Here is a 23,753-nt window from a genome sequence, read left to right as displayed (position 1 = left end):
AGTTTTGTCTTGTCGCACTGGGACACGCATCATCACAGTATGTTAAGGGGCATAACATTTCCATCACACCCTTGAAGCATTCAGCCAATCACAATGCACTGTATGGCTGGCCAATCAGAGCACACCTTGCTGTTCAGAACGATGAGCTACAGTAAGTAAAAGATGTTTCAGAAGGCGGGGCATAGAGGAGAAACAATAACGTTCAGTATGTGGAAAATAATGTTTTTTAACCTTAAACCACATAAACACATTGCATGCACCAAATACACAACATAACATTCTTTTTAGCAATCTCATTTGACCCTTTTTATTCATATAATGGTTTCCAAATTTTTTCCATTGTTTTGTCTGAAAAAGTGTATGTGCAAAAATTCTTTCTTGCACCATTAGACAGGTTTATTACAAGTTTGCATTACTTGAAATAAGTGGATTCAGTATAAAATGTGATGCTGTGCAGAAAGTCAGAATCCAGAAACCACGTGGCAGAATGTTGTCTTTTAATATCATCATAATATCTAATTTCATAATAACAGTTAACATAAAGACTGCTTGATCTCCCTGTCTGGCATGAGGCTAGATGCTAGATTACAGTTCATTATACTTTACATATAAATAAATAACTGGGCTTGTGGGTTTGTGTCAGTAAATGAACAGTAAACCAATCATGCTGTGAGTTAGCAACACACCTTTCCTAAATTAAAATGCTCATGAATGCACAGTTTTAGATATTTATTTCCATTAAAAAAAAAAAAAAAAAAAAAAAATGACGTGAACAAATGTGTATAAGCTTCTCAGCAGAAAAAGGAGGATAATGGAATATTGTTTGACATGCAACATTTTCTGTTTGCAATCTTTACATGGTGAACTTTAGAAGGAAACATAAATATTGACTTTTCAATGCATAAAAAAGCAACAATAGGCCGGCTGCAGCAAATAGGATAAATCCAAGCATAGTTGAGATAAACAGGTACTAAATATAGGCGACACACATTAATTCATTTTTGACAGTTGCACCATTAAACTTATAAACAATGTAGAAACTAAATATTTAGGAAAGCCTGTAACCAGCGGCCTGTAGCACAAAGCCAGTTTCAGTTTTTACTCAGGTCAATACATGATCAGTTCATTCAAACTCTGAGTTTTTGGGCTCAAGAAGGTGGATTGGTTTTAAGCAGGTTTCACCACCATGGTAAATGATGCTACCCAGCTACCCTGCTCCAAGAGCAGGTTTTGAATGAACCATGGTTAACCCTGAATGACTCAATTAACCAGACTTTTATAGGGCAATGAGACACAAGTGAATGCAATCAGTGATGATGAGTCCAGGCAAAGTAATGAAAGTGATGAAGACCATGACAGAATGGGATGGAGTGTCCTCTGGTGGCTATCAAGGGCACTCCAGATAGTGATCGTGACAGGAAGTCAAATATTCAAATTATGGTTTACCAATATTGAAAATATTGCTGTGACACTGATGATGAAAGCTGTGACATTTCACCACATCACGAGTGTTCTGTGTGTTTGCATGAGCATCATGTTACTGTTCAGATATTATTCTTAGATTGCCCATCCACTTTGTTCTTAAAAAATTATAATCTTCATTATAATCCACTAGGGGAAACAACATTGACCAGACCGGACAATAAACTGAGAAAATATTATATGGATTTATATGCACAGTGGATGATTCTTGAAACATCAGCTATGATGGAACTAATTACCAAATGTGACCCTGGATCACAAAACCAGTCTAAAGTCGCTGGGGTATATTTGTAGCAAATGCCAAAAAAGCATTGTATGGGTTAAAATGATAGGTTTTTCTTTTATGCCAAAAATCATTAGGATATTAAGTAAAGATCATGTTCTATGAAGATATTTTCTAAAATTTCTACTGTAAATATATCAAAACTAAGAGAGAGCGAAGGGAGGCTGCTAAAGGCAGTTCAACATTGCAAACATGAATACAGCAGGTAAATCATCATATCAAATATTTAACAGTTTGTCACACTTTAATTATTGTAATTAAGTACATTTCCTATTATAATCACCTGTCTTTATACTAGTAATCTATAATACATCACATTATATCAAAACCATATTAATAGTAGGCATATAAATAGTTAATAATATAGTATAAATTTTATAAATTAGTTGATTATTAGTATATAATATAGATTTATGCTGTAAAATATTACATTACATTTATAATACTTATAGGAGAGAGTGGGGCAAGATTAGCCACCTTTTTTTGCTCATGTGGTCCTCAAGATAAGGGAAAATGAAGCAGAAGTACAAAGGAAGCAGCTATCCTATCCAAATGAAAGTATTCCTATCATTTTAAATGATCAGAAAGACAAAGGGTTCAGAAAAATGTGGCTTTTTATGTATAAAAAGTGTTCCCATGGCTCAGTTTCCCCCGGGTTTGGGGTAGTTGACCCGAGTCGAGTTAATGAGTAAGACGTACCATCTGGGTGAAAATGACCATCTGACCAAATCGGTTTCAAACCCATGTGAAAAAAATAACTGTTTAAAAACTAATTAAAAATTTCCTTTTACAGAAAGTTCATATTTCTTTTCTTAAAGATAACTTTAACAACATAAAACCAACCAAATGAAGTTTAAATTTCAATATTTAATTGTTTGCATTTCTGAAATAACATGTTGAACACCAAAGTTGTAGCCTTCCTAAAAATAGACCAAAAAGAGAGTTTGTTGGCCATTAGTGACTACAGGTGGAAATTTTATGGCAATATCTGGCAACACTGCCAGAACTAATACTGATAATAATCAAAAGAGCCCACAGACATGTTATTGTTGTCAGATATCACATTCCGTTATGCAAAGTGCAAAAACATCATGATATTATCTGTCAGAAATGTTAATAATGCTAACAAAACAGTGGCATATAACACTAGTGCAGAGATCTGTAGAACAAGTATGTTCAGTCTATGCTATGTCATATTGTAGTAAAACTTTCACAAATTCATGGCAACAACATTCATAAGGGCACTAAACAAAATTATTGCATACAGGTGCATCTCAATAAATTAGAATGTTGAGGAAAATTTCATTTATTTCAGTAATACAACTTAAATTGTGAAACTAATGTATTAAATAAATTCAATGCACACAGACTGAAGTAGTTTAAGTCTTTGGTTCTTTTAATTGTGATGATTTTGGCTCACATGTAACAAAAACCCAACAATTCACCATCTCAACAAATTATATTATTGTGACATGCCAATCAGTAATCAACTCAAAACACCTGCAAAGGTTTCCTGGTTTCTCTCAGTTTGGTTCACTGGGCTACACAATCATGGGGAAGACTGCAGATCTGACAGTTGTCCAGAAGACAATCATTGACACCCTTCACAAAGGAGGGTACGCCACAAACATTCAGTGCCAAATAAGCTGGTTGTTCACAGAGTGCTGTATCCAAGCATGTTAACAGAAAGTTGAGTGGAAGGAAAAAGTGTGGAAGTAAAAGATGCACAACCAACCGAGAGAACCGTGGCTTTATGGGGATTGTCAAGCAAAATGAATTCAAGAATTTTCAAGAACTTCACAAGGAATGGACTTAGGCTCAAGGTATCAAGAGCCACCACATACAGACGAGGAATTTACTAAACCACAGACAACATCAGAGGCATCTTACCTGGGAGAAGGAGAAGAAGAACTGGACTGTTGCCCAGTGGTCCAAAGTCCTCTTTTCAGATGAGAGCAAGTTTTGTATTTCATTTGGAAACCAAGGTCCTAGAGTCTGGAGGAAAGGTGGAGAAGCTCATAGCCCAAGCTGCTTGATGTTCAGAGTTAAGTTTCCACACTCTGTCGTCTGCTGGTGTTGGTCCATTGTGTTTTTTGAAAACCAAAGTTACTGCACCCATTTACCAATACATTTTGGAGCACTTCATGTTTTCTTCTACTGACCAGCTTTTTGAAGATGCTGATTTCATTTTCGAGCAGGATTTGAATTTATTTAATACAATTAATACAATTTAATACAATAATTGAACTTTTTTTTGAGATGCACCATAAATAACAATGGTTATTTATGAAACTATAACAGTAATAGGTCTATGTATTGCTGAATTAATAAAAAACAACTGATAAAATGATATACCCCTAACCTTAAATAATGCTGCAATGTGATAGAATTTAACAGTGCAAATTCCTCCAAAAAAGAGAAAACATCTTTCAGAAATATCTACATATCTGTATCTTTTAAAGTGTTTAGTGTCTATAATAAGTGGGGTTATTATAGTACAATTCCAACCCAGAGCACACTAATTTTCAAACCTGGCTATGGCCGTGGTGCCTTCCATTCCCCCCAATGTGATTCTCCTTTTCACAGTTTGGCAGAAATGATGGGTGGTTCCAAAATATATGGTCACAGTAAAAGTTTACAGTTGCCAGGGTGCAGTGTGTGGGTCAACTTACCCCACTCTCCCCTCCTTCCATTGAAGATAAGGCAGAAGCAGGCTCAGAGAGTGAGGGAGAGCCCACTCTTATCAAAACATCTAGTCTGAAAATTATGAAGAAGAAGACTCGTGTCACTAAGACCAAGCCACAAACTAACCTAAAACGGCTGTTGCTGACAATCTGCCTCTGAATTTAAACATTTTAGAAACATTTGATGATAATGATCTTTTTAAAGGTATCACCTTTGGTTTTGTAGGTTACCCAAACACCTGATTTTCCTTTGATTATATACTTGTTTTTATTAACCAGCTGGGCAAAAAGTAACAGCTGTTGTTGCATTTTTTTAATTACTATCAGCCATGATTATTCTACTCTGTTAATTAAAAGCCTGTTTATATGCATATCCGCTAATTGTTTTTAAAAAGCATACATGTAAGAGGCTGACAATAAGCTGAACATATACTTTTTAAATTAGTGACACTTGTCCAGCATTTTAAAATCTTATCAACTGATATTTTTTATTTTCAAAACTTTATTAGAATACGGCAATATAATAGTGTGCTTAACAATATTTCCATGAATAAATTGCAGGGTTTAACAGGGCCCTATGACTTTCATGATGTGGAAAACAGAAGAAATCGCGAAATCCAGTCATAAAAAATGGAATGTTAGGCAGAATGCCATGGAATTTGTACTGCTTGTCCATTCTGTTTAGTTCTCAGCTTCTCTCATGCCTCTGAATCTGATGGACATCCTTTAGGCATCAAGGATTAAGAAACGCCAACTATAGAACTATACAACCTCATGAAATCACCTGCAATCATCCTACATTCTGTTTAATCACCATGCATATTTATGCAACCAAAGAGACACTTTTATTTTAGTTTAATTTACTGCTAGATCAAGAGCATATCAGCAACAAACAGCTTGAAAATCAGATAAAAAATTCAAAGCACATAAAATATTTACTGATGGTTCAACATAATAGGAACACCATTTGGAATCACAATTAGTATTGCTCAGTATTTTATACTGTGATGCAACAGGCTTTGACTGGGCTATCTATCCGTGACTGTTTTAAAGTGATGGATTTTCTGAGGTCTCTCAATAACTGAACTGTTTACCACACTTTTTTTATACACTCTTAGATAAGGTTTCTTGCATTGTCATGCTGTTCAAAATATCAACTACCCGACATCAGTAAAATATGATTCAGTACAATAATCGTGCTACAGTCATTTCTGTTTTCTTTAACATTTTATCATCAGTCATGATCACAAGAAGACCAGAGAGGAAATGTCTCACAGTGCGTCATGAGCTTTTCTTTCAGTTCACGCATACAATACATTTCTTTATATCCATTCTCAGTTCTTAACTAAGATGTTTTCTTCTGTATTTTGAGCCTGATTGCTTTAAAATCCATATTTATGACAACAATATGACTTTCATAAGGTCCTGTGTTTTTGTGTATTAGAGCATTGATCCGATGGAACATTTTCAGCATTTAGTATCATCATTTACTCACCATGTCTTTCCAAACCTGTATGACTTTGTTTTTGTTGTTTTTCATTGTCTGAATATCATTTCATATAAAGTACTGACTTGCATAGCACTGAAAAAAAGTTCATTAAAATATCTTCTTCTGTGAGTCACAAAGATTTGGAATGACACGAAGCTGAGTAAATGAATTCATTCACTACTAGCACTATAGACTGTTCCCCTTCTCGAACTCTCAGAAGACAGTGGGGTAGCCGTGGGGATCAGACGAGCATTTGATTGGTCGCTGCCCTTTGCATTCTTTGACCATCATTGGCTGAAATGAAGGGGAGAAATTCTTATCTAGTGCACACAACCCTTCCTCCCAGTCATGAGGTGCTGCCATGGGCTAATTCTGTACTCGGCACTCGTGTTACCCTGAGAGAGAATGAAAAAGAGTGTGTCTGAGAGTGAGCTAGAGAGGGAGGGGCAAGCAAGGGGTGCCCAGGGGGAGTGAGAGGGGGAGGGGGTTGAGAACGCAGAAGAAGCAACAGCTTGACATTCCTAGGGAACCGGACAGAAGGAAAGTCTGAGACAATGAAGTACAGAGGGAAGGATGAGGTTGAGAAGCATGGAAAAAGAATTAAGATGACTTAAAGGAACATAGCGGCTAAGAAAGGAGTGGGGGAATTTGTTCTTGTGCAAGACAAGAAGACATGAGAAGAAAGTGGGCTGATAGATTAAGAGAAGCGCAAAGGAGCAGTGAAGTGATAAAAAGCCAGGCCTGTCAGTAGAGAAAAGAGAAGGAAAAAGAGAGCAAGTGCCAGATAAATTGAGAGTAGGGAGCGTGAGGAGATTAACAGTCTGAGAGAAAGAGAGAAAGAGAGAGTAAAGAAAAGGGTTCAGTCGTCAAGAAACAGACTCAGAGGACGGCAGAGCACAAGAGGAAGTGGTTGGCAGGAGGAACCTCCGCATTTAAATGAGAGCACATGCATGTCAGCGGCTATGTGTGCGCCAGAGCTCGTGTGTGAGAGTGGACGCACGTTATGAGGACTCTTATGCTCTGGTTCCTTCCGATCTTCCTTCTGTGCTCCTTCTGCAGTGTGGCCTTGTGGATATTCCTCTGTAACAAGTGAGTATATCCATTTCACCCGGTGTGTGTCTTATCTGTCCTTCTATTTGGAGAGTGAACTTTAAAAGGCCTGAGTGTTACAACAGAAGTTCTTTTTCTGTCAAGTTAGTTACCAATCAATTTTTTAGGAAGCAAAGGCCACTGTAATCATTGTATTGTCCGATACACGCAGACATTTGTTTAGTGAAAGACTAAATGCAAAGCAAGACGACACTTCTGGAAAAAAAGCTCAGTGCTTTAGAATGCTGGAAAGGTCTTAAATTTGGACTTTAGATGTTTGTCATTTACACTGCTTCAGTAAAGTTTTGTATCACATTTCACTTTAGTAAATAATTGAAAGTTTCTTTTGCTTGTCTGAACACTGATCTCTTAAATTCTAATACTTATAAAGTCATTCAACTTGATCACTAACTTTAGCTTTTCAAAAGCTTCATGTATTCTTTCAGAGACATCCCTCTATTTATGTATGTATATATAGACCAAAAATATTTATTAACATAGATATAAATAATATTTTAGCATATATATATATATATATATATATATATATATATATATATATATATATATATATATATATATATATTTATTTATTTATTATAGGCATGTAATGAATCAGTATTGAATCATTTAAGGCAAATGTATCATTGTGCTATATTACAATAATTGTTAATGATTTAGTTGCCTTACATCAACTGACCTTTAAAAAAATAAATACAAAATAGTAAATTGTGAATATGTAATAAATGAAAAGCTCCTTTAACTCAATCCACAAGTAAATCATGATTTATAGGCTATAGGCTGCAATACAGTTCTGCATTTCTTGGGACAGAACAATTACTGAGTGAAACATAATCAATTCTATTATGAATTACAACCATCTTCAAATTAACCAGGATAATTAAATTAACAACTAAATGGCATCTATTACACGTCTCTCTATAAAACATAATTATGATCGGTCAGTCGCAGTATTTAGTCAGATTCCAATGGCAATGCTGTAACTCTTGTTTTAAACAAAAACAACTGATTGCAAAATATCTCTTACATAACACTTAATAAACAATGTATTTTCTCCAAATATTCCTCAATATACATAATATACTGCAAATGCATGGGAATGAAAAGACAATTAATTAAAAAATGTATGCATATCAATGCAGAAATTCAAATCCGGCTTAATTTATTTTGTACATCTGTTTTCTCAATCTTTGAGACAGTCTCTGTAACACTTTGAGTATTATCACAGTCACCATAATCGATGATCAAATTCCATAATAAATGTAATTTGATAACATTCTCGCTCTCAAGTCGGCTGGAACACAATAAGTGCACTGAAGAGCTCAAAAGCACGGTTTGTTTTAGGTTAGAGCGTTCTGAATCTTGTCATGTTTATGATATGAAAATACTGTGAGAAGTTGGATCAGATAAAAAAATTTCTTTAAAGTAACTTTTTTAGGTTACTGAAACAACCAAGTATTTTGTCGGTTAAACTTACATTTTGAAATATTGTTTCTAGTGTAATATTATATTGTGTGTCTATTTGTATCAGTTATTTAACCTGCTTTAACAAGTGCTTTACATTGCTTGAGGAAATATATAAATGATTATCCATGGCATTACAGAGGGCAATGTTGGGTTGTTTTCTGTCATGGCTGTAACCTTTCACTCATTATGTGCTGTAACATTGGCAACAGCAGCCTTTAATCACAACAAGGCATGTGGGAGATTAAACACGCTGAGAACTGCACGGCGTCACTGAATCACTGGGTGTTCCATCAAGGGTTATGTGATTTAGGCTTGTTATTTAGATGCCAAATTACAGGAAACAAACTTAAGTCTTTAATTCTTAGTTAAGTATAATAAAAGTGCATTTTGGTAAATTACCTCAGTAACATTAAAATGCTAAATAGCTAAATAGGCCTCATTAAGAGTAAACCTACAAATAGATTATAGCCTGAGTTTGGGAAGTCAGTGGTCACCTGTGGCACCCAACAACTCATGCCAGTTTGTCTGAAGTATGAAGGTCATTAAAAAATTATTTTAACAAGGATGTTTGTGTTTAGATTCACTGAATTGCTCAAAGAAACATTCTTATCTTTTTTTTTTAAAACATCAGTCTTAAAGTGTCAAATGCAATATTTAAAAAAAATTAACAAAATACTACATTTAGACCATAGGATCACTCTCAGCTCCGATCAGTGTAGTTTAACCAAGCTTGAGGGTTCAACTCAAAGACACCTATCTCTATTTTGCAAATAGCATGCAAGGGAGGCAGAAAGTGATATGTATGATATCAATGTTTTCTGTAGGATTTTTTCCAAGTTGTGGTGGCAGGTTAGTTTCCTGTGGATCATGTCTCCTTCGCCCTGCTGGTTAAACCTCCCCACCCAAGAATCATGTGCACTCGAACTCAGAATTGAATTGATTTAAACTAAAAAAAGACATAAAAAGTAAGTAAAAAAAGTAAAAAAAGAACAAATAAATGAATGACAAGTAATAGCACAAACAAAAACATTAACAAAATAAAAAAAACTGAAACTAACAGTACTTTCAGGAGTGATGATATTACTGCACTGAGGTCGATGTGCTGCGAAGTGCTCTTCTGCCATACATGATAGTCAACATTTTTATCTGCTTAGGAAATCCCCAGTTTATTTTGTGTCACCATACTTACTCGTGCAACTACACATGTAACCATCTTTAAATAGGGAAACATGGAAGTGTCACTTCTAAATTAATTCCTGTTTGGATCATAAGGAATGAATGGTGCTAATCTAAATGCTAGCATAGTGGCGCCGCACACTACAGCAATTGAGTGCATGGACTGAGACGGGAGAGGTATGTATCAACTCGTCTACTGTAAGTTGAGGAAAAACATAGTGGAATATGGATTAACTTTGGCGTTTTCCTTGAAGTCTTCCAGGTCGGACTAATAGTAATATTTAGATACAGAATTATTACTGTTCAACTGTAAAATAAGACTGGATAGTCCTCACTGTATAAATAAACAGTAATGACAGAGACCGCAGCAGGTTTGTTTAGGCTGCTGTCTCTTTTAAGACCTCATGCACGGATCTAATATACTGTTACATGTGCGTTTTGCTTCTAAACAGTTTACATTCACTTAATAACATATATACAGACTAAGTTCAACATAAACTGACTGTGTTTACGTGAACACTTGCCAAGACGGGTATTTTGACATAATTTTGTATGTATTTGGCCATTTACATGCATTAAGGTGCAAAACATAACTCTGTAGTTAGTTGTGCCGAATTTCAAGTCCTGCTCTGTCTCCTCCACTAACGTCCCAACTGTGAATGATGTGAGCAGCGTCACTATGATGTCACAGCAGAATGTTGTGGAAACACTGTGATGGGGTAAAACAGAAAGTACGGGATGGACAGAAAGTAAAAACAAAGATAGAAAGATAAAGGGAGAAATATGTAGTGAGACAGAGACAGGTTGTCTGCACAGAAAATATCAGTGCTCTCGCACAGCCTTTAAAAACCAAGGACATGGGAACTAGCTGTTGTTAATGCTCTCCTGATAAATTCAATAGTTACTGATATTTTAGCTGCTGTTATATGAGCTGCAAGCAAGGCCATAGCCAGGCTCTGACAATGAGTGAAGTCTGGGGTGGGGTTAAAAACTTTGCTAAAATAACCTGTACAAGTCAAGTCACCTTTATTTATAGCGCTTTTAACAATACAGATTGTGTCAAAGCAGCTTTACAATATCAAATAGGAAAATAGTGTGTCAATAATGCAAAAGGATAATAGTAAACACAAATTTTTCCATTAAAGGTAGTTCATCATTGAATTCAGTGAAGTCATCGTTTAGCTCAGTTCAATTTAAATAGTATCTGTGCAATCAAGTCAAGGATATCGCTGGAAATGAAGTGTCCCCAACTAAGCAAGCCAGAGGCGACAGCAGCAAGGAACCAAAACTCCATCGGTGACAGAATGGAGAAAGTTCTCCTCTGGTCATACGAAACCTGCAGTTCAATTCCAGGCTGCAGCAAAGTTAGATTGTGCAGAGGACTCATCTGGATCCGTGGTCTTGTCCCGATGGCCGTCTAGGAGACAAGGCCTTGACTGTGGATCTGTCTCTGGGGCTCATCTAGTTGTGCTGGTCTCCGTTTACATTCAGGGAATTGTACAAATACAACTCATTACAGACATGTAGATGTTGTGAAAGATGTTTTCTCTGTTTTGGAGGGATGAATATTGTTAATCATACCATATTTACTGCATCAAAATTTGTTAATACTTCACTATAGTTTAGGGGTGGATAATTTGATAAGTTGTTTATTATTAATGCAATAATACATAGACTATTACTGTTATAGTTTTCATAACCATGGCTATGAATGTTTTTAGAATGATTTTGTGGAAATGTAACTAACTACTAAACTTAATGAAATTAGACTTCTTCATGGCTAGTGTTTGCGTATTTCATTTCATTCTGCAGTCTACTTGTTCTAGACCTTTGTATTAGCGTTAAATGCCACTGTTTTTGATAACGTGAATGTTGTGAGTTCGTGTGGGTAAGGAAGAGGACAAGGGGTCGGCTGGACTGCTGACGTATTTATTAACATAAATTAAACAAAAACTTTTCTAACACCATATGGTGATTTCTATTATGCTGCGTTCACTCGGTGCTTTCGCTTTCCGGCTTCCGGTTTCCGGTCTCGATTCCCGTCAGCAGTCCCACTCTCTCTCACTTGCTTCCGTCTCTCCTGGCGTTTTATACCCTCTCCACGCCAATTACTAGAACAAGCAACAGGTGATAATAATTTCTGCCCAAACCACTCACTTACCGCTCGTCTCCTGATCCTCTCTCCCGCTGCAGACTTCGCTAAACCACGCCCCCTTTGCCACAGTGAATAACATTTCTGACGGATAATATATTTTGTTATTCTGTTAGCAATGTGTCTGTGGTCTTTTTTGATTACTGTCAGTTTAAGTACAGACGATGCAGCGTTGCCAGATAATACTATCAAAAACAAATAAAAAACTACTAAATAAATAGATAAAAACAACATACTCAGTTCAAATATTTTGTAAATAAGTAAAAGATATAGCGAACCTTAAACGTAAACTTTCCACTTTATAAACTTTCTTAAGTGTCAAATTAAGTAGAAAAGTCTGTGCTGATAGCCTTGTGGTTGGCACAACTGCACTTATGGCTACCCGAGTTCGATTCTTGTCTCAAGGTCCCCTCTCAACACTTTCCTGTCACCTCTCCACTATCCTGTCACATTAAAGGCATAAAAGGCCTTAAAATATAACAAAAAATAAATAAAAAATAACAACAGACTAACACATGTAACACGATCATCTGACATAAAACAGCATCAAAACTTTAACGTTATGGAATAAAATGTCGACCGATGAAGAGGTAATAATAACAATCAAGCTTTGGGGTGTCGATCGACTCCATCTACGTTTTGATTATCATTCTGAATCCAATTCATAGTCTTTTTCTCAGCTTTTTGTTTAAAATGTTATTTCTTTATTTTTTTTAATGAAACTTACCCACATTAAAGTGTTTAAAAAAAAAACGAATGCATGAAACTAGAATAAAATGTTTTTGATTACAAGCAGATGCCCTGTTCTTTCTTTGGATGTTTTGTATTTTCAGATATTCATACAACAAAATATATACAAATTCAAACCTAAATAGGGTTATAATAGTATACTTAGTTTACTTAAAGAAAACTACAAAACTAGTAGTTAACTGAGACTGTACTTCAAAGTATTTAATTAGTAAACTATCAATATACATATAAGTTCACTAAAAAGTATACTTTTATATACTAGAAAGTTGGCCAATTTAGTCCCAAGGAGTATTGAAAGTATACTACTAGAACACTGACATTTGTATACTTGCTACATAAAGTATACTTAAAAATGAGTAGTTCAGCCATGAAACTCTATTGGCACTCTAATTGGGTCAATCAAAACCCCACTCCCAGACAATCAGATTCTAATTACAATTACTGTGTGCCTATAAATCGGACACATACCATGCTCACCACACCTGTGTGTAATGTGTATCCTCTTCCTAGACCACCTCCTCCCCAGCACCACCTGCCTAGATCTGCTACAGGGGGTTCTTTCTCTATTTATAGCAGCATGTTTCCTTTTTATTTTATGATATGTGCATTTAGCCAAAGCAAGTCTACTTGCTTTGCAGCAGCAGCGTAGGAGATCTAGTCCGCCAAGAGCAAACACCTGATTTTCTAATTTTATCAATAAAGCTTTTTACAATCCTTTCCGAGAGTTGTCATGACTGAAATATACTTGACCTTTACTTAAGTATACTTAGTAAAATAAACTTGAAGTATACTACTTTTTGGTAAGGGGCATGCAAATATATCATAATGTGCATTGTAAATCTCTTTCTCTCTACAGTAATGTAAACCATCGCAATTCATCTAGGATTCCTCAAAAAAGCTCAGAATCATGCAAGGGATGCAGCAAGTAAGCTTTCACAGCACATAATGCCTGTTTTTTTTCTTCTACATAGCAGACACCAAACGGAAATACCTCCAGATGTTTTATACATTCAATTTATTTTCATATTTTCATTTATTAATTTCAGTCATATTAGAATATAATTATTTCAGGTTTGTGTCTACAAATCAGTTGTTCATGTTTACATTTCTGTCATTTGTCTTATAGAAATTAAACAGTTAAACCTGAAATCACTTTATGAATCTCTGTTTCATTAAAAGCACATGTTTGTGAACCACCACAGTATGTCATTTCTGTTTGTATGCATTTCATTTTCAGAGACAATGTATTTATTGCCAAGGCACTGGAGAACTACTCGCACAAATGGAAAAAAGATGAGGCAAACTTTAAAAGATTCAGGTAAAACAGTAGCCCATGAGATGTTCTCATAAAGGTTAAACTTTATTGGATAAGAGTAAAAGTATTGTTCTGTTGATTATGGATCGCATGAACCAGACAAATATGATACCGAAATGCTAATAAGGGGTAAGCAAAACAAAACAAAACTCCCTTGATCTTTTGACATATAAAGGAGGACACTGTAATATCAAAACATCCTCTAAGTTTCAAAACTCAAAACTTTCTTGTAACACAAAAACATATTGGGAGTTTCTGGCCTATAAACTATAAAAATATAAAAGCTTCTTTTTGTCTATTTATTAGATTTTCACATGAGTGCAACAGATCAGAATGAGCATCTGTTTCCTTCCAGGTCATTACTGAGTAGCAAATGTCATGCTGTGTCGAAGGCTGTGGTCACACAGACTAACACCCCACTGGGGTCAAATGTTATTTATGATGGAGAGAGGAGAAAGCCGCTACAGGTGACACAAGCCCTCTTCAACATATTAGCTAAGGTAGTGTACCAGCATTAAAACACTGGTTGAATTACTGGATGGTTTCTATAAATGAATTCGGAGTTACAGTGTGTGTTTCTGTAGGAGCAGCCCTTTGGAAATGCAACATGGGAGTCATGTGCCGTGGTGGGGAATGGAGGTATTCTGGCTAACAGCAGCTGTGGAGAAGAAATAAATTCAGCCCAGTTTGTCATTAGGTATGAATTAAATCAACCTGTATTCGATATAGATTACAGGCCAAAATTGTAGCTCTCTCTTTTTATTTCAGCAACAACAGTGGTCTAATCAATCTCTGTCTTGCATTTTAGATGCAACCTTCCACCATTGGATAACAGATATGAGAAAGATGTGGGCAACAAAACCAACCTGGTGACTGCAAATCCCAGCATCCTCCATGAGAAGTGAGTTTGTGATTGTGGGTTTGGCTTTAGTGACAAAAAAGATGTCATTCTGTTTTGACAAAGAAACAGTTTCTTGCTGCTATAAATGCAACAGTGCCTAATACATTGTGAATGAACGATTATCAATCCGTAATTTAAACTCACTTAAAGAATATTTTCAATATTTGATTTATGTGGACAGATGATTTACTGTGATTAAGGCTGATAAGAGAGGATCTAGGGTCCCTTGTCTCCAAAAATTTGATTGATGAGGGTCATAAAAGCCATCCGTTCTGGACACCTGTTTGTACACCCCCTCCCCTCCCTGTACAGCCCATTGACCTAAATATGAACTTATGAACCTAAGAAAGAATTTCGGTGAGGGAGGGGAAAATATGTTGGGATCTATGTGTTTTTTTTAAACTCTGAAAAGGGTGAAATCATGAAAATGGTATAAGGGAAGTTTTTATTAAGGTTTTAAATACACAGTGCATTTAAAGAAAAAAGGTTATAATCACATACGAAATGCAAACAATGTAAAAACGTTTTCAAATTTCTAACAAATGAAATAAAAGAAAACTAGGTTAGTGGTTATTTATCTAAAACAACCAAACAATTCAAAATAACTATCAGATATGTTTCGTTAAGCAATACGTGAAAAAGATGCGAGAGCTTGTAGCATTTCAATTTAAAAAGGTGTTTTGTTACCAGCTAGAAAACTAGGTTACAGCGTTTTATAGCATTTGTACCTTACCTCAAACTAAAAAAAGAAGTGAATGTAAAGTAAGGATACAAACCAGAAAACTTGGCGTTTGTCACGATTTTAGAAAAAGTTAAAACAAAAGAAAAAAGATGGTAGGCATTTACGCAGATTTAAAATAAAATACGTCAGACAAGATACTTGTCAAATCTCTGCTGTACTTTACCACTAAATACAATTTAAAAAATCGAGACTGTTACTGACAGAGAGTTAAACAAAAGAAAAAAAGACCTCACAGCAAAGTGTTACGACGTCTCCGGTAACGTTAGATCGACTCAAACAAAAAAAAAAAAGAAGCGAATGTAAAGAAATGATACAAACCAGAAAAGTTGGTCTTTGTCACGATGTTAGAAAAAGTTCAAACAAAAGAAAAAAGATGGTAGGCATTTACGCTGATCTCAAAGAAAATACATCAGACCTCGTCTTTAAAACACCAGCACAAGATACTTGTAAAACTATGTCGTACTCTACCACTAACTTTAAAAATCTAGACTATTACTGACAGAGAGTTAGACGAAAGAGAAAAAGATCCTCCGGCAGAGTTTGAAGAGCCTTCGGTAAAACAACCTCCCAGCACAGCCGACACACTCAGAATGCTTACGTCCGGTCCCACTCAAACCACTTCTTCTTCCTTTTGACGCAAAGCTTTAGGTGCATTTACCGCCACCTACAGGGCAGGAGTGTGGAGCATTGACGTTAATGAAAACTAACTCAAACATAAGACATAAAATAAAAATAAAAATGAATGATAATAATAAACTTAGTAGTGATTCTTTAAATCCTGTTTATCGACTCTTTGAGATAGTTAATCATTGAAACATTTCTATAGTCACATCTTTATTTAACATTTTATAAAATTAGATCTGGTTTATTTCTATATTAAGTGTAAGTAAGTTGTATTCTTTCATTGTCATATCTTTTACATTTTATTAAAATAGGTTCAACTGTTTCAGGAAGATCACATTTAACACAAAGTCCAGACACTTTGTTTTTCCTCTTATAAATAATGACTGATTAGATGCAATGTGTCCAATTCTATGGCGAGATTTTCTTTTCTATCACCAAAATTCTCCTTTCATTTCCAACTGTTCTTTGAATATTATATTTATTCTCATCACCCCATTTAATTTGCCACATATCTATTTAAGTTTTTTTATTATTATTTTTTTATTACCCCTTTTATTTCTAATTTACTCATTGGAGTATTAAATTTGATGTCTGACGTTTTAATGTTTTTATCTGATCCACTACTTTCATTACCTATATGCGCGGGTATCCATACAAAATAAATATTTGTTTTTGTTTGTGTTCTGAACAAACTCTGTAAAATGACTGACAAATTGTCTTGTCTAGTTGAAGATTCGCCACACTTTAAACTTGAAAGTGCTGAAAATGAGTCTGAACATATGACTACTTTAGGTATATTAAAGGGGGGGTGAAATGCTCATTTACACTCAATATCCTGTTAATCTTGAGTACCTATAGAGTAGTACTGCATCCTTCATAACTCCAAAAAGTCTTTAGTTTTATTATATTCATAAGAGAAAGATAGTCTGTACCGATTTTCCCCGGAAAAACACGACCGCGGTCACAGGTTTAGATCCAACTGTGTATATGAGTTACTTTAAAACTAGATTAGCCTATACGCTCTTTATTTTTCATCTAAACAGTCCTTGTTTTGTTTTGTTTTATTTTAATAAGGCCACTCACACTTACTTTAGTAGGCTAAACTAAATCCTTTAATGTGTCTTTTATTTTGTCAATATCAACTTCTGGCATGAAATTGTACATTCATTAATGTATGTTTTTCAAAACTCCCCACGTTTAGTGGCATTTAAAGAGGAATTTGTGATGTATTTGTAGAAGTTAAAAGGAATGAAAAGTCCCAAAGCAAGATTTTTGTATTCCTCATTAGTGGACTTTGGTATCTTAATGTGAAAATCTCTTACTCCCCTACTTTATCTTTATCTTTATTTTTATAAAAAAATTATTAAGTGTTGTTTTATTTATTTTACATTTATTTTGTTTTATGATGTACAGAATGTGAATGAAAATTTAGTGTAATCTCAGACCATATTTGTAAATCTAATAGTAACGTACGCCTTTATGTTTTTAATGTTTAAAGCATCGAATAAAAAATAAAAAACACCCACTAACACTTCCCCCTAACACCTCCCTATTAAAGTTGGTCGCAAAGGTTTAAATGTATGTTAAAAGAATTAAACAAAGTAACGTTTTTAATAAAAACACATCAGTTCTTATTTGATGAAAACATTCTACCTGGTTTTAATATTAGACCGATGTTTTTACTTTAAAATTAGGTTAACCTATATGATTTCCATCTCTACAAAAGTTCTTGTTTCATTTTATTTTAATAAGTCACTCACACATACTTTAGTGGTCTAAATCCTTTAATATGTATTTAACGTTGTCAATATTAACTTCTGGCATTGCTATATCGTTGCTATATCAGTTTAAACCCTGTAGACGCATACAAATATTAAACAGGAATGAATTCAAGATGGGCTTTTCTTGCCAAAGAAACTTTAACAACATTACAGAAAAAGCTAAATATTTCATCTCAAGTAGTGCGTAGAAACGCGTCTGGTGTCTGGCATCTGATGTCTTTGTGTTTACTGTTACGACCATGTCAGCGAAGATTGTAAAACATCTAAAGGTTTTGGGGTTTGCAACTCAACTCAACTAAATGGTGTGGTGAAAGCTAAAAAATAATACTTTTTTAAAACTATTTTAAACATCATGGTTAACAACACCATTTGGAAAGTGAGAAAGGACGTCTAATCTATTGTATAAATTTCTGTGAGACATTTGTAGCAACAAACACTTTTGCTTTCAAAGAAAACTTATGACAACTAATTTTCAATCTTATATAGATATGTTCGTGTTTGTGACCTATTTTGTTTGTTTGTGTATTTATGTACTTGTTTGAGTGTATATTAGTATTTATTTAGTTTGCATGTTCATGTTTTCTGTATGTTTACATTTGTGTGTGTGTGTGTGTGTGTGTGTGTGTGTGTTTATGATTGTATGGTTGTGTTTGTGTACTTGTTTGCATTCTCAGTACATTTATGTTGAGGTTGAAAGATCTAGGGGTTAATAAAAATTATAAATGTAACTAAAATAAACTAAATTAACTCGAATTAAACTACATCTTCCTATATGGTCTGACTTGTTAAAAGATTTCACATCCTTTTGACCAGTAAATGAACTTTCAGCTAACCTCGCGGTCACAGGCCTAAATCATAAAGTTGAAATTGTCACCCTTTGATCACTGAATACACAAAACATATTATTATTTTTTTTTACTTTAGCTGACCTGCAGCACACCATTTACAACACCAGAACCCCCGGAAAACTAATTAGATTACAGTTGAGTTGCAAACCCCAAAACCTTTAGATGTTTTACAATCTTCGCTGACATGGTCGTAACAGTAAACACAAAGACATCAGATGCCAGACACCAGACGCGTTTCTACGCACTACTTGAGATGAAATATTTAGCTTTTTCTGTAATGTTGTTAAAGTTTCTTTGGCAAGAAAAGCCCATCTTGAATTCATTCCTGTTTAATATTTGTATGCGTTTACAGGGTTTAAACTGATATAGCAACGATATAGCAATGCCAGAAGTTAATATTGACAACGTTAAATACATATTAAAGGATTTAGACCACTAAAGTATGTGTGAGTGACTTATTAAAATAAAATAAATCAAGAACTTTTGTAGAGATGGAAATCATATAGGTTAACCTAATTTTAAAGTAAAAACATCGGTCTAATATTAAAACCAGGTAGAATGTTTTCATCAAATAAGAACTGATGTGTTTTTATTAAAAACGTTACTTTGTTTAATTCTTTTAACATACATTTAAACCTTTGCGACCAACTTTAATAGGGAGGTGTTAGGGGGAAGTGTTAGTGGGTGTTTTTTATTTTTTATTCGATGCTTTAAACATTAAAAACATAAAGGCGTACGTTACTATTAGATTTACAAATATGGTCTGAGATTACACTAAATTTTCATTCACATTCTGTACATCATAAAACAAAATAAATGTAAAATAGGCTAATCTAGTTTTAAAGTAACTCATATACACAGTTGGATCTAAACCTCCTGAAACAGGACACATATGTTCCAAGGGTTAGGTATAGAATAGCAAAAAGAACATCTAATCATCCGTCATATTGCCATATTTTTGGCTCCTCAGTGGGGTGAACACGTTAATATACCTAAAGTAGTCATATGTTCAGACTCATTTTCAGCACTTTCAAGTTTAAAGTGTGGCGAATCTTCAACTACACAAGACAATTTGTCAGTCATTTTACAGAGTTTGTTCAGAACACAAACAAAAACAAATATTTATTTTGTATGGATACCCGCGCATATAGGTAATGAAAGTAGTGGATCAGATAAAAACATTAAAACGTCAGACATCAAATTTAATACTCCAATGAGTAAATTAGAAATTACGAAGGCTCCTCAAACTCTGCCGGAGGATCTTTTTCTCTTTCGTCTAACTCTCTGTCAGTAATAGTCTAGATTTTTAAAGTTAGTGGTAGAGTACGACAGTTTTACAAGTATCTTGTGCTGGTGTTTTAAAGACGAGGTCTGATGTATTTTCTTTGAGATCAGCGTAAATGCCTACCATCTTTTTTCTTTTGTTTGAACTTTTTCTAACATTTGCTTCTTTTTTTTTTAGTTTGAGTCGATCTAACGTTACCGGAGACGTCGTAACACTTTGCTGTGAGGTCTTTTTTTATTTTGTTTATCTCTCTGTCAGTAACAGTCTCGATTTTTAAAATTGTACTTAGTGGTAAACCACAGCAGAGATTTGACAAGTATCTTGTCTGACGTATTTTATTTTAAATCTGCGTAAATGCCTTTTGTTTGTATCCTTACTTTACATTTGCTTCTTTTTTTAGTTTGAGGTAAGGTACAAATGCTATAAAACACTGTAACCTAGTTTTCTAGCTGGTAACAAAACACCTTTTTAAATTGAAATGCTACAAGCTCTCGCATCTTTTTCACATATTGCTTAACGAAACATATCTGATAGTTTTTTTGACTTGTTTGGTTGTTTTAGATAAATAACCACTAACCTAGTTTTCTTTTATTTCATTTGTTACAACTTTGACAACGTTTTTACATTGTTTGCATTTCGTATGTGATTATAACCTTTTTTCTTTAAATGCACTGTGTATTCAGAGTTTAAAAAAAACACATAGATCCCAACACATTTTCCCCTCCCTCACCGAAATTCTTTCTTAGGTTCATAAGTTCATATTTAGGTCACTGGGCTGTACATGGAGGGGAGGGGGTGTACAAACAGGTGTCCAGAACAGATGGCTTTTATGACCCTCATCAATCAAATTTTTGGAGACAAGGGACCCTGGATCCTCTCTCTGATATATCAGATACAGTCTGTTGTACACGTGTATTTTTCTCCAATGCAGACTACTTTCTCTAATTTAACAATCCATAGTGCATCAATACAGACTCTTATCAAACCAGCCAGCCAGTTTAGTTCAATATAAGAACAAATGACCCTAAAGAGCAGCTTGTTTTAGAGAATCGAAAAATGTTTAGAGCAAACAGTGTACAATTACCTAAATGAATCAGTTCCATTTATTGAATCAAACACATAGCGCTGAATTTAGATTAGTTAGGACATTTTCTGCCATCGAAATTAGTGGCTTACAACTATGAGATCAATGTTGATACTGATGGTTGTTCATATGACAATGTTTAGCTAAATATACACATTATTCTCTTTGCCACATTGTATTTCCTGAATTTCAAAGTCTTATCCAAGGAATAAATCATAGATAATATAAAATTAAATATAACATCTTACCTTTAGAGTTTGTTATCCCACACAGCAGAAATATATTTATAAATTTAATAATAAATAAAATAAAAAGAAGCATTGAAATGTTCTACAGTGTAGGGTCCTGGATTAATCTTATCATTAAATGATCATTAAACACTTGAAATATAATGTAATCGATTGAACAAATTGAGTGAAAATGTTTCTTTCTTTCAACAATCATTCAATGTACTGTACCTTTGATATCAAATGACTTACAAAAAAGTATGAATATACATATAAATAAATTATAGATATAGCTTATATTAAACAATTTTACATATTGTTGTAGTTAAGGCCTTTTATCAGGCTTCATTTATGGCACCTCTGAAAAGTCTAAGAAAATCTTCAAAAAGTTTCTGTAAACAATTTTTTTATGCATATATTATTGGGTACATCTTTGGCAATGAAATTTCTTATTTCTCAGGTGGGGTCTGTTTATTCCTTACTAAACCTAAATACTAAACACATTGTTAACGGGACCGAATTACTGTGAGAAATATTCAAGATTTCTTTCTCCTCCTCATCTGTTACAGGTACAGTGGACTGATGGAGCGTCGTCGTCCATTTGTGGAAAGCCTTCGTCCTTATGGACAAGCCTTACTGCTGTTGCCAGCCTTCTCCTACGGTCACAACACACCTGTATCCCTACGTGCCTTTTACACACTGGAGGACTTTGGCAGCGATAGTCTGCTGCCTGTTTTCCTGAATCCAGAATACTTGAGGAGTTTGTCAAAGTTTTGGCGTGAGAGAGGCCTTAACTCAGTTCGTCCCAGCACAGGACTCATCGTGGCCAGCTTAGCACTAGAAATCTGTTCTAACGTCCATTTATATGGTTTTTGGCCCTTCAGCAAACATCCAAATGACAGTCGGCCGATCACCAACCATTACTATGATGATCGGGCGAGCAAGAAGAACGTGCATTCTATGCCGACCGAATTCGAACATTTATCAAAACTTCACAAGCAAGGTGTGATTCACATACACCTTGGCAAGTGCCAACCCCCTTTAAGTTAAAGGCCTTCCTTGCAGTGTACTGCACACTCCTAAAGAATATACCTCACAGTTTGATTAAGAATACAACAGGTCACCTGGATGGGTCTGGAAAGACAGCTGTGAATGTGCACTGAATTTGTATTGCCTATATTGTTGTACACATTTGCTCAAAGCAGAAGCCATGACCATGCACAAAATAAATCATAAATAAAAAATTTTTTTAAGTTACTTTGACATAATATTGAACATAAAAATAGCTGAAAACGAATGTAATTTTTCTAGCCTTGGTATACTGTGAAAGATTTTCATTAGGAAAATGACTCCTAGAGCAGCACTCCTAAACAGACCTTGAGCGGACTTGCCTTAGTCAGCTTTTTGACGTGCTCGCTGTTGGTGCTGCTCCAGCTCTGTTGCATTCATCACAAATGCCAGTCTGTCCTCTTTAGCAGTTATTAAAGGTGAATTTGATCTCAGCTGTTCAGAAATACCTGTATTAGTGGCACTGGATTATAACTCTAGACCTTGAATCCAGGACTCAGATCTCAGGAGATTGCAGAAATGTCTGGATGATTGGACACATGACACAACATTGTTACACTCAGAAACAACAAGTAGCATGGATGTGGGTTAGCATAACAGAGTAAGAATACGAGAGGTGTAAAAAATAATGGTGTACAAAAATCAAATGTGCCAATTTTGAATGCCCTGTCTTAGCACGGTATGATTCTTACAGCAATCACTGTAAATTAATAAAATTTGCTTAGAAATTTATTTTGGGGAAAATCCCTTTAAGGTTAAAAGGTAAAGGAGAAAAAAAATCAAACAAATTGATATTTAAGATTTCAATCAACATTTACTTACTCTCATGTCAGAACATGAATGATAGATTTGAAGAATGTTGGTAACCAGACTATTTTGGTTACCTTTGACTTTCAATGTACTTCTTGTTGACTGAAAATGACAAAATATAAATCTTTCTGTGAAACATTCCTTTAAATCATCTGCAGATTTATTAGACTCATTTGTTCCGGTCTTAATTTGTTTCTCTCAAAATATTTTACAAAGTAAACTCTTGCTGACTCTTTCCATTTAAATGGGAATAAACACTGAGGCATTCAGGGATAGACTGATGAGAGTGAGTTGGCCAGTACAAAATCTTTTTGTGGTCAGATGTTCTCACTGGAGCTTGTTATGATAGAACAGCTTGGCAATTTGTGCCTTCTGAAATTCCTTTGCGTGTGAATAAAAGAGATTGTTGATGGATGGGCCCCAATTACATAAAACTGTACCGTCAAACTACAATGGACAAAACTATTTCCTTGAA

The 23,753-nt window shown here is 34.8% G+C and overlaps 1 protein-coding gene across 1 annotated transcript; it reads left to right on the top strand.

Moving 5' to 3' along the window:
- Positions 1–6,418: 6,418 nt before the first annotated feature.
- Positions 6,419–23,426, top strand: LOC127953592 (alpha-2,8-sialyltransferase 8F). Its single transcript, XM_052552793.1, has 7 exons — positions 6,419–7,027; positions 13,450–13,518; positions 13,831–13,911; positions 14,264–14,408; positions 14,493–14,605; positions 14,717–14,809; positions 21,970–23,426. The coding sequence occupies exons 1-7, from the start codon at positions 6,942–6,944 to the stop codon at positions 22,448–22,450; spliced, it is 1,068 nt and encodes a 355-aa protein (XP_052408753.1). The 5' UTR covers positions 6,419–6,941; the 3' UTR covers positions 22,451–23,426.
- The last annotated feature ends 327 nt before the right edge of the window (positions 23,427–23,753 follow it).

This window comes from Carassius gibelio, chromosome B3 (genome assembly GCF_023724105.1).
Source record: "Carassius gibelio isolate Cgi1373 ecotype wild population from Czech Republic chromosome B3, carGib1.2-hapl.c, whole genome shotgun sequence".
NCBI lineage: Eukaryota > Metazoa > Chordata > Actinopteri > Cypriniformes > Cyprinidae > Carassius > Carassius gibelio.
Note: the sequence above shows the minus strand (reverse complement) of the source record. Positions and strands in the feature narration are given on the sequence as shown.

What these genes read in the sequence shown, in the direction of transcription:
- LOC127953592 (XM_052552793.1), top strand. Translation starts at nt 6,942, where the DNA reads ATGAGGACTCTTATGCTCTGGTTCCTTCCGATCTTCCTTCTGTGCTCC. An exon ending in TCATGCAAGGGATGCAGCAA is followed by an intron (nt 13,519 to 13,830) that starts GTAAGCTTTCAC and finishes TTTCATTTTCAG; the next exon opens with AGACAATGTATTTATTGCCA. An exon ending in CCCAGCATCCTCCATGAGAA is followed by an intron (nt 14,810 to 21,969) that starts GTGAGTTTGTGA and finishes CATCTGTTACAG; the next exon opens with GTACAGTGGACTGATGGAGC.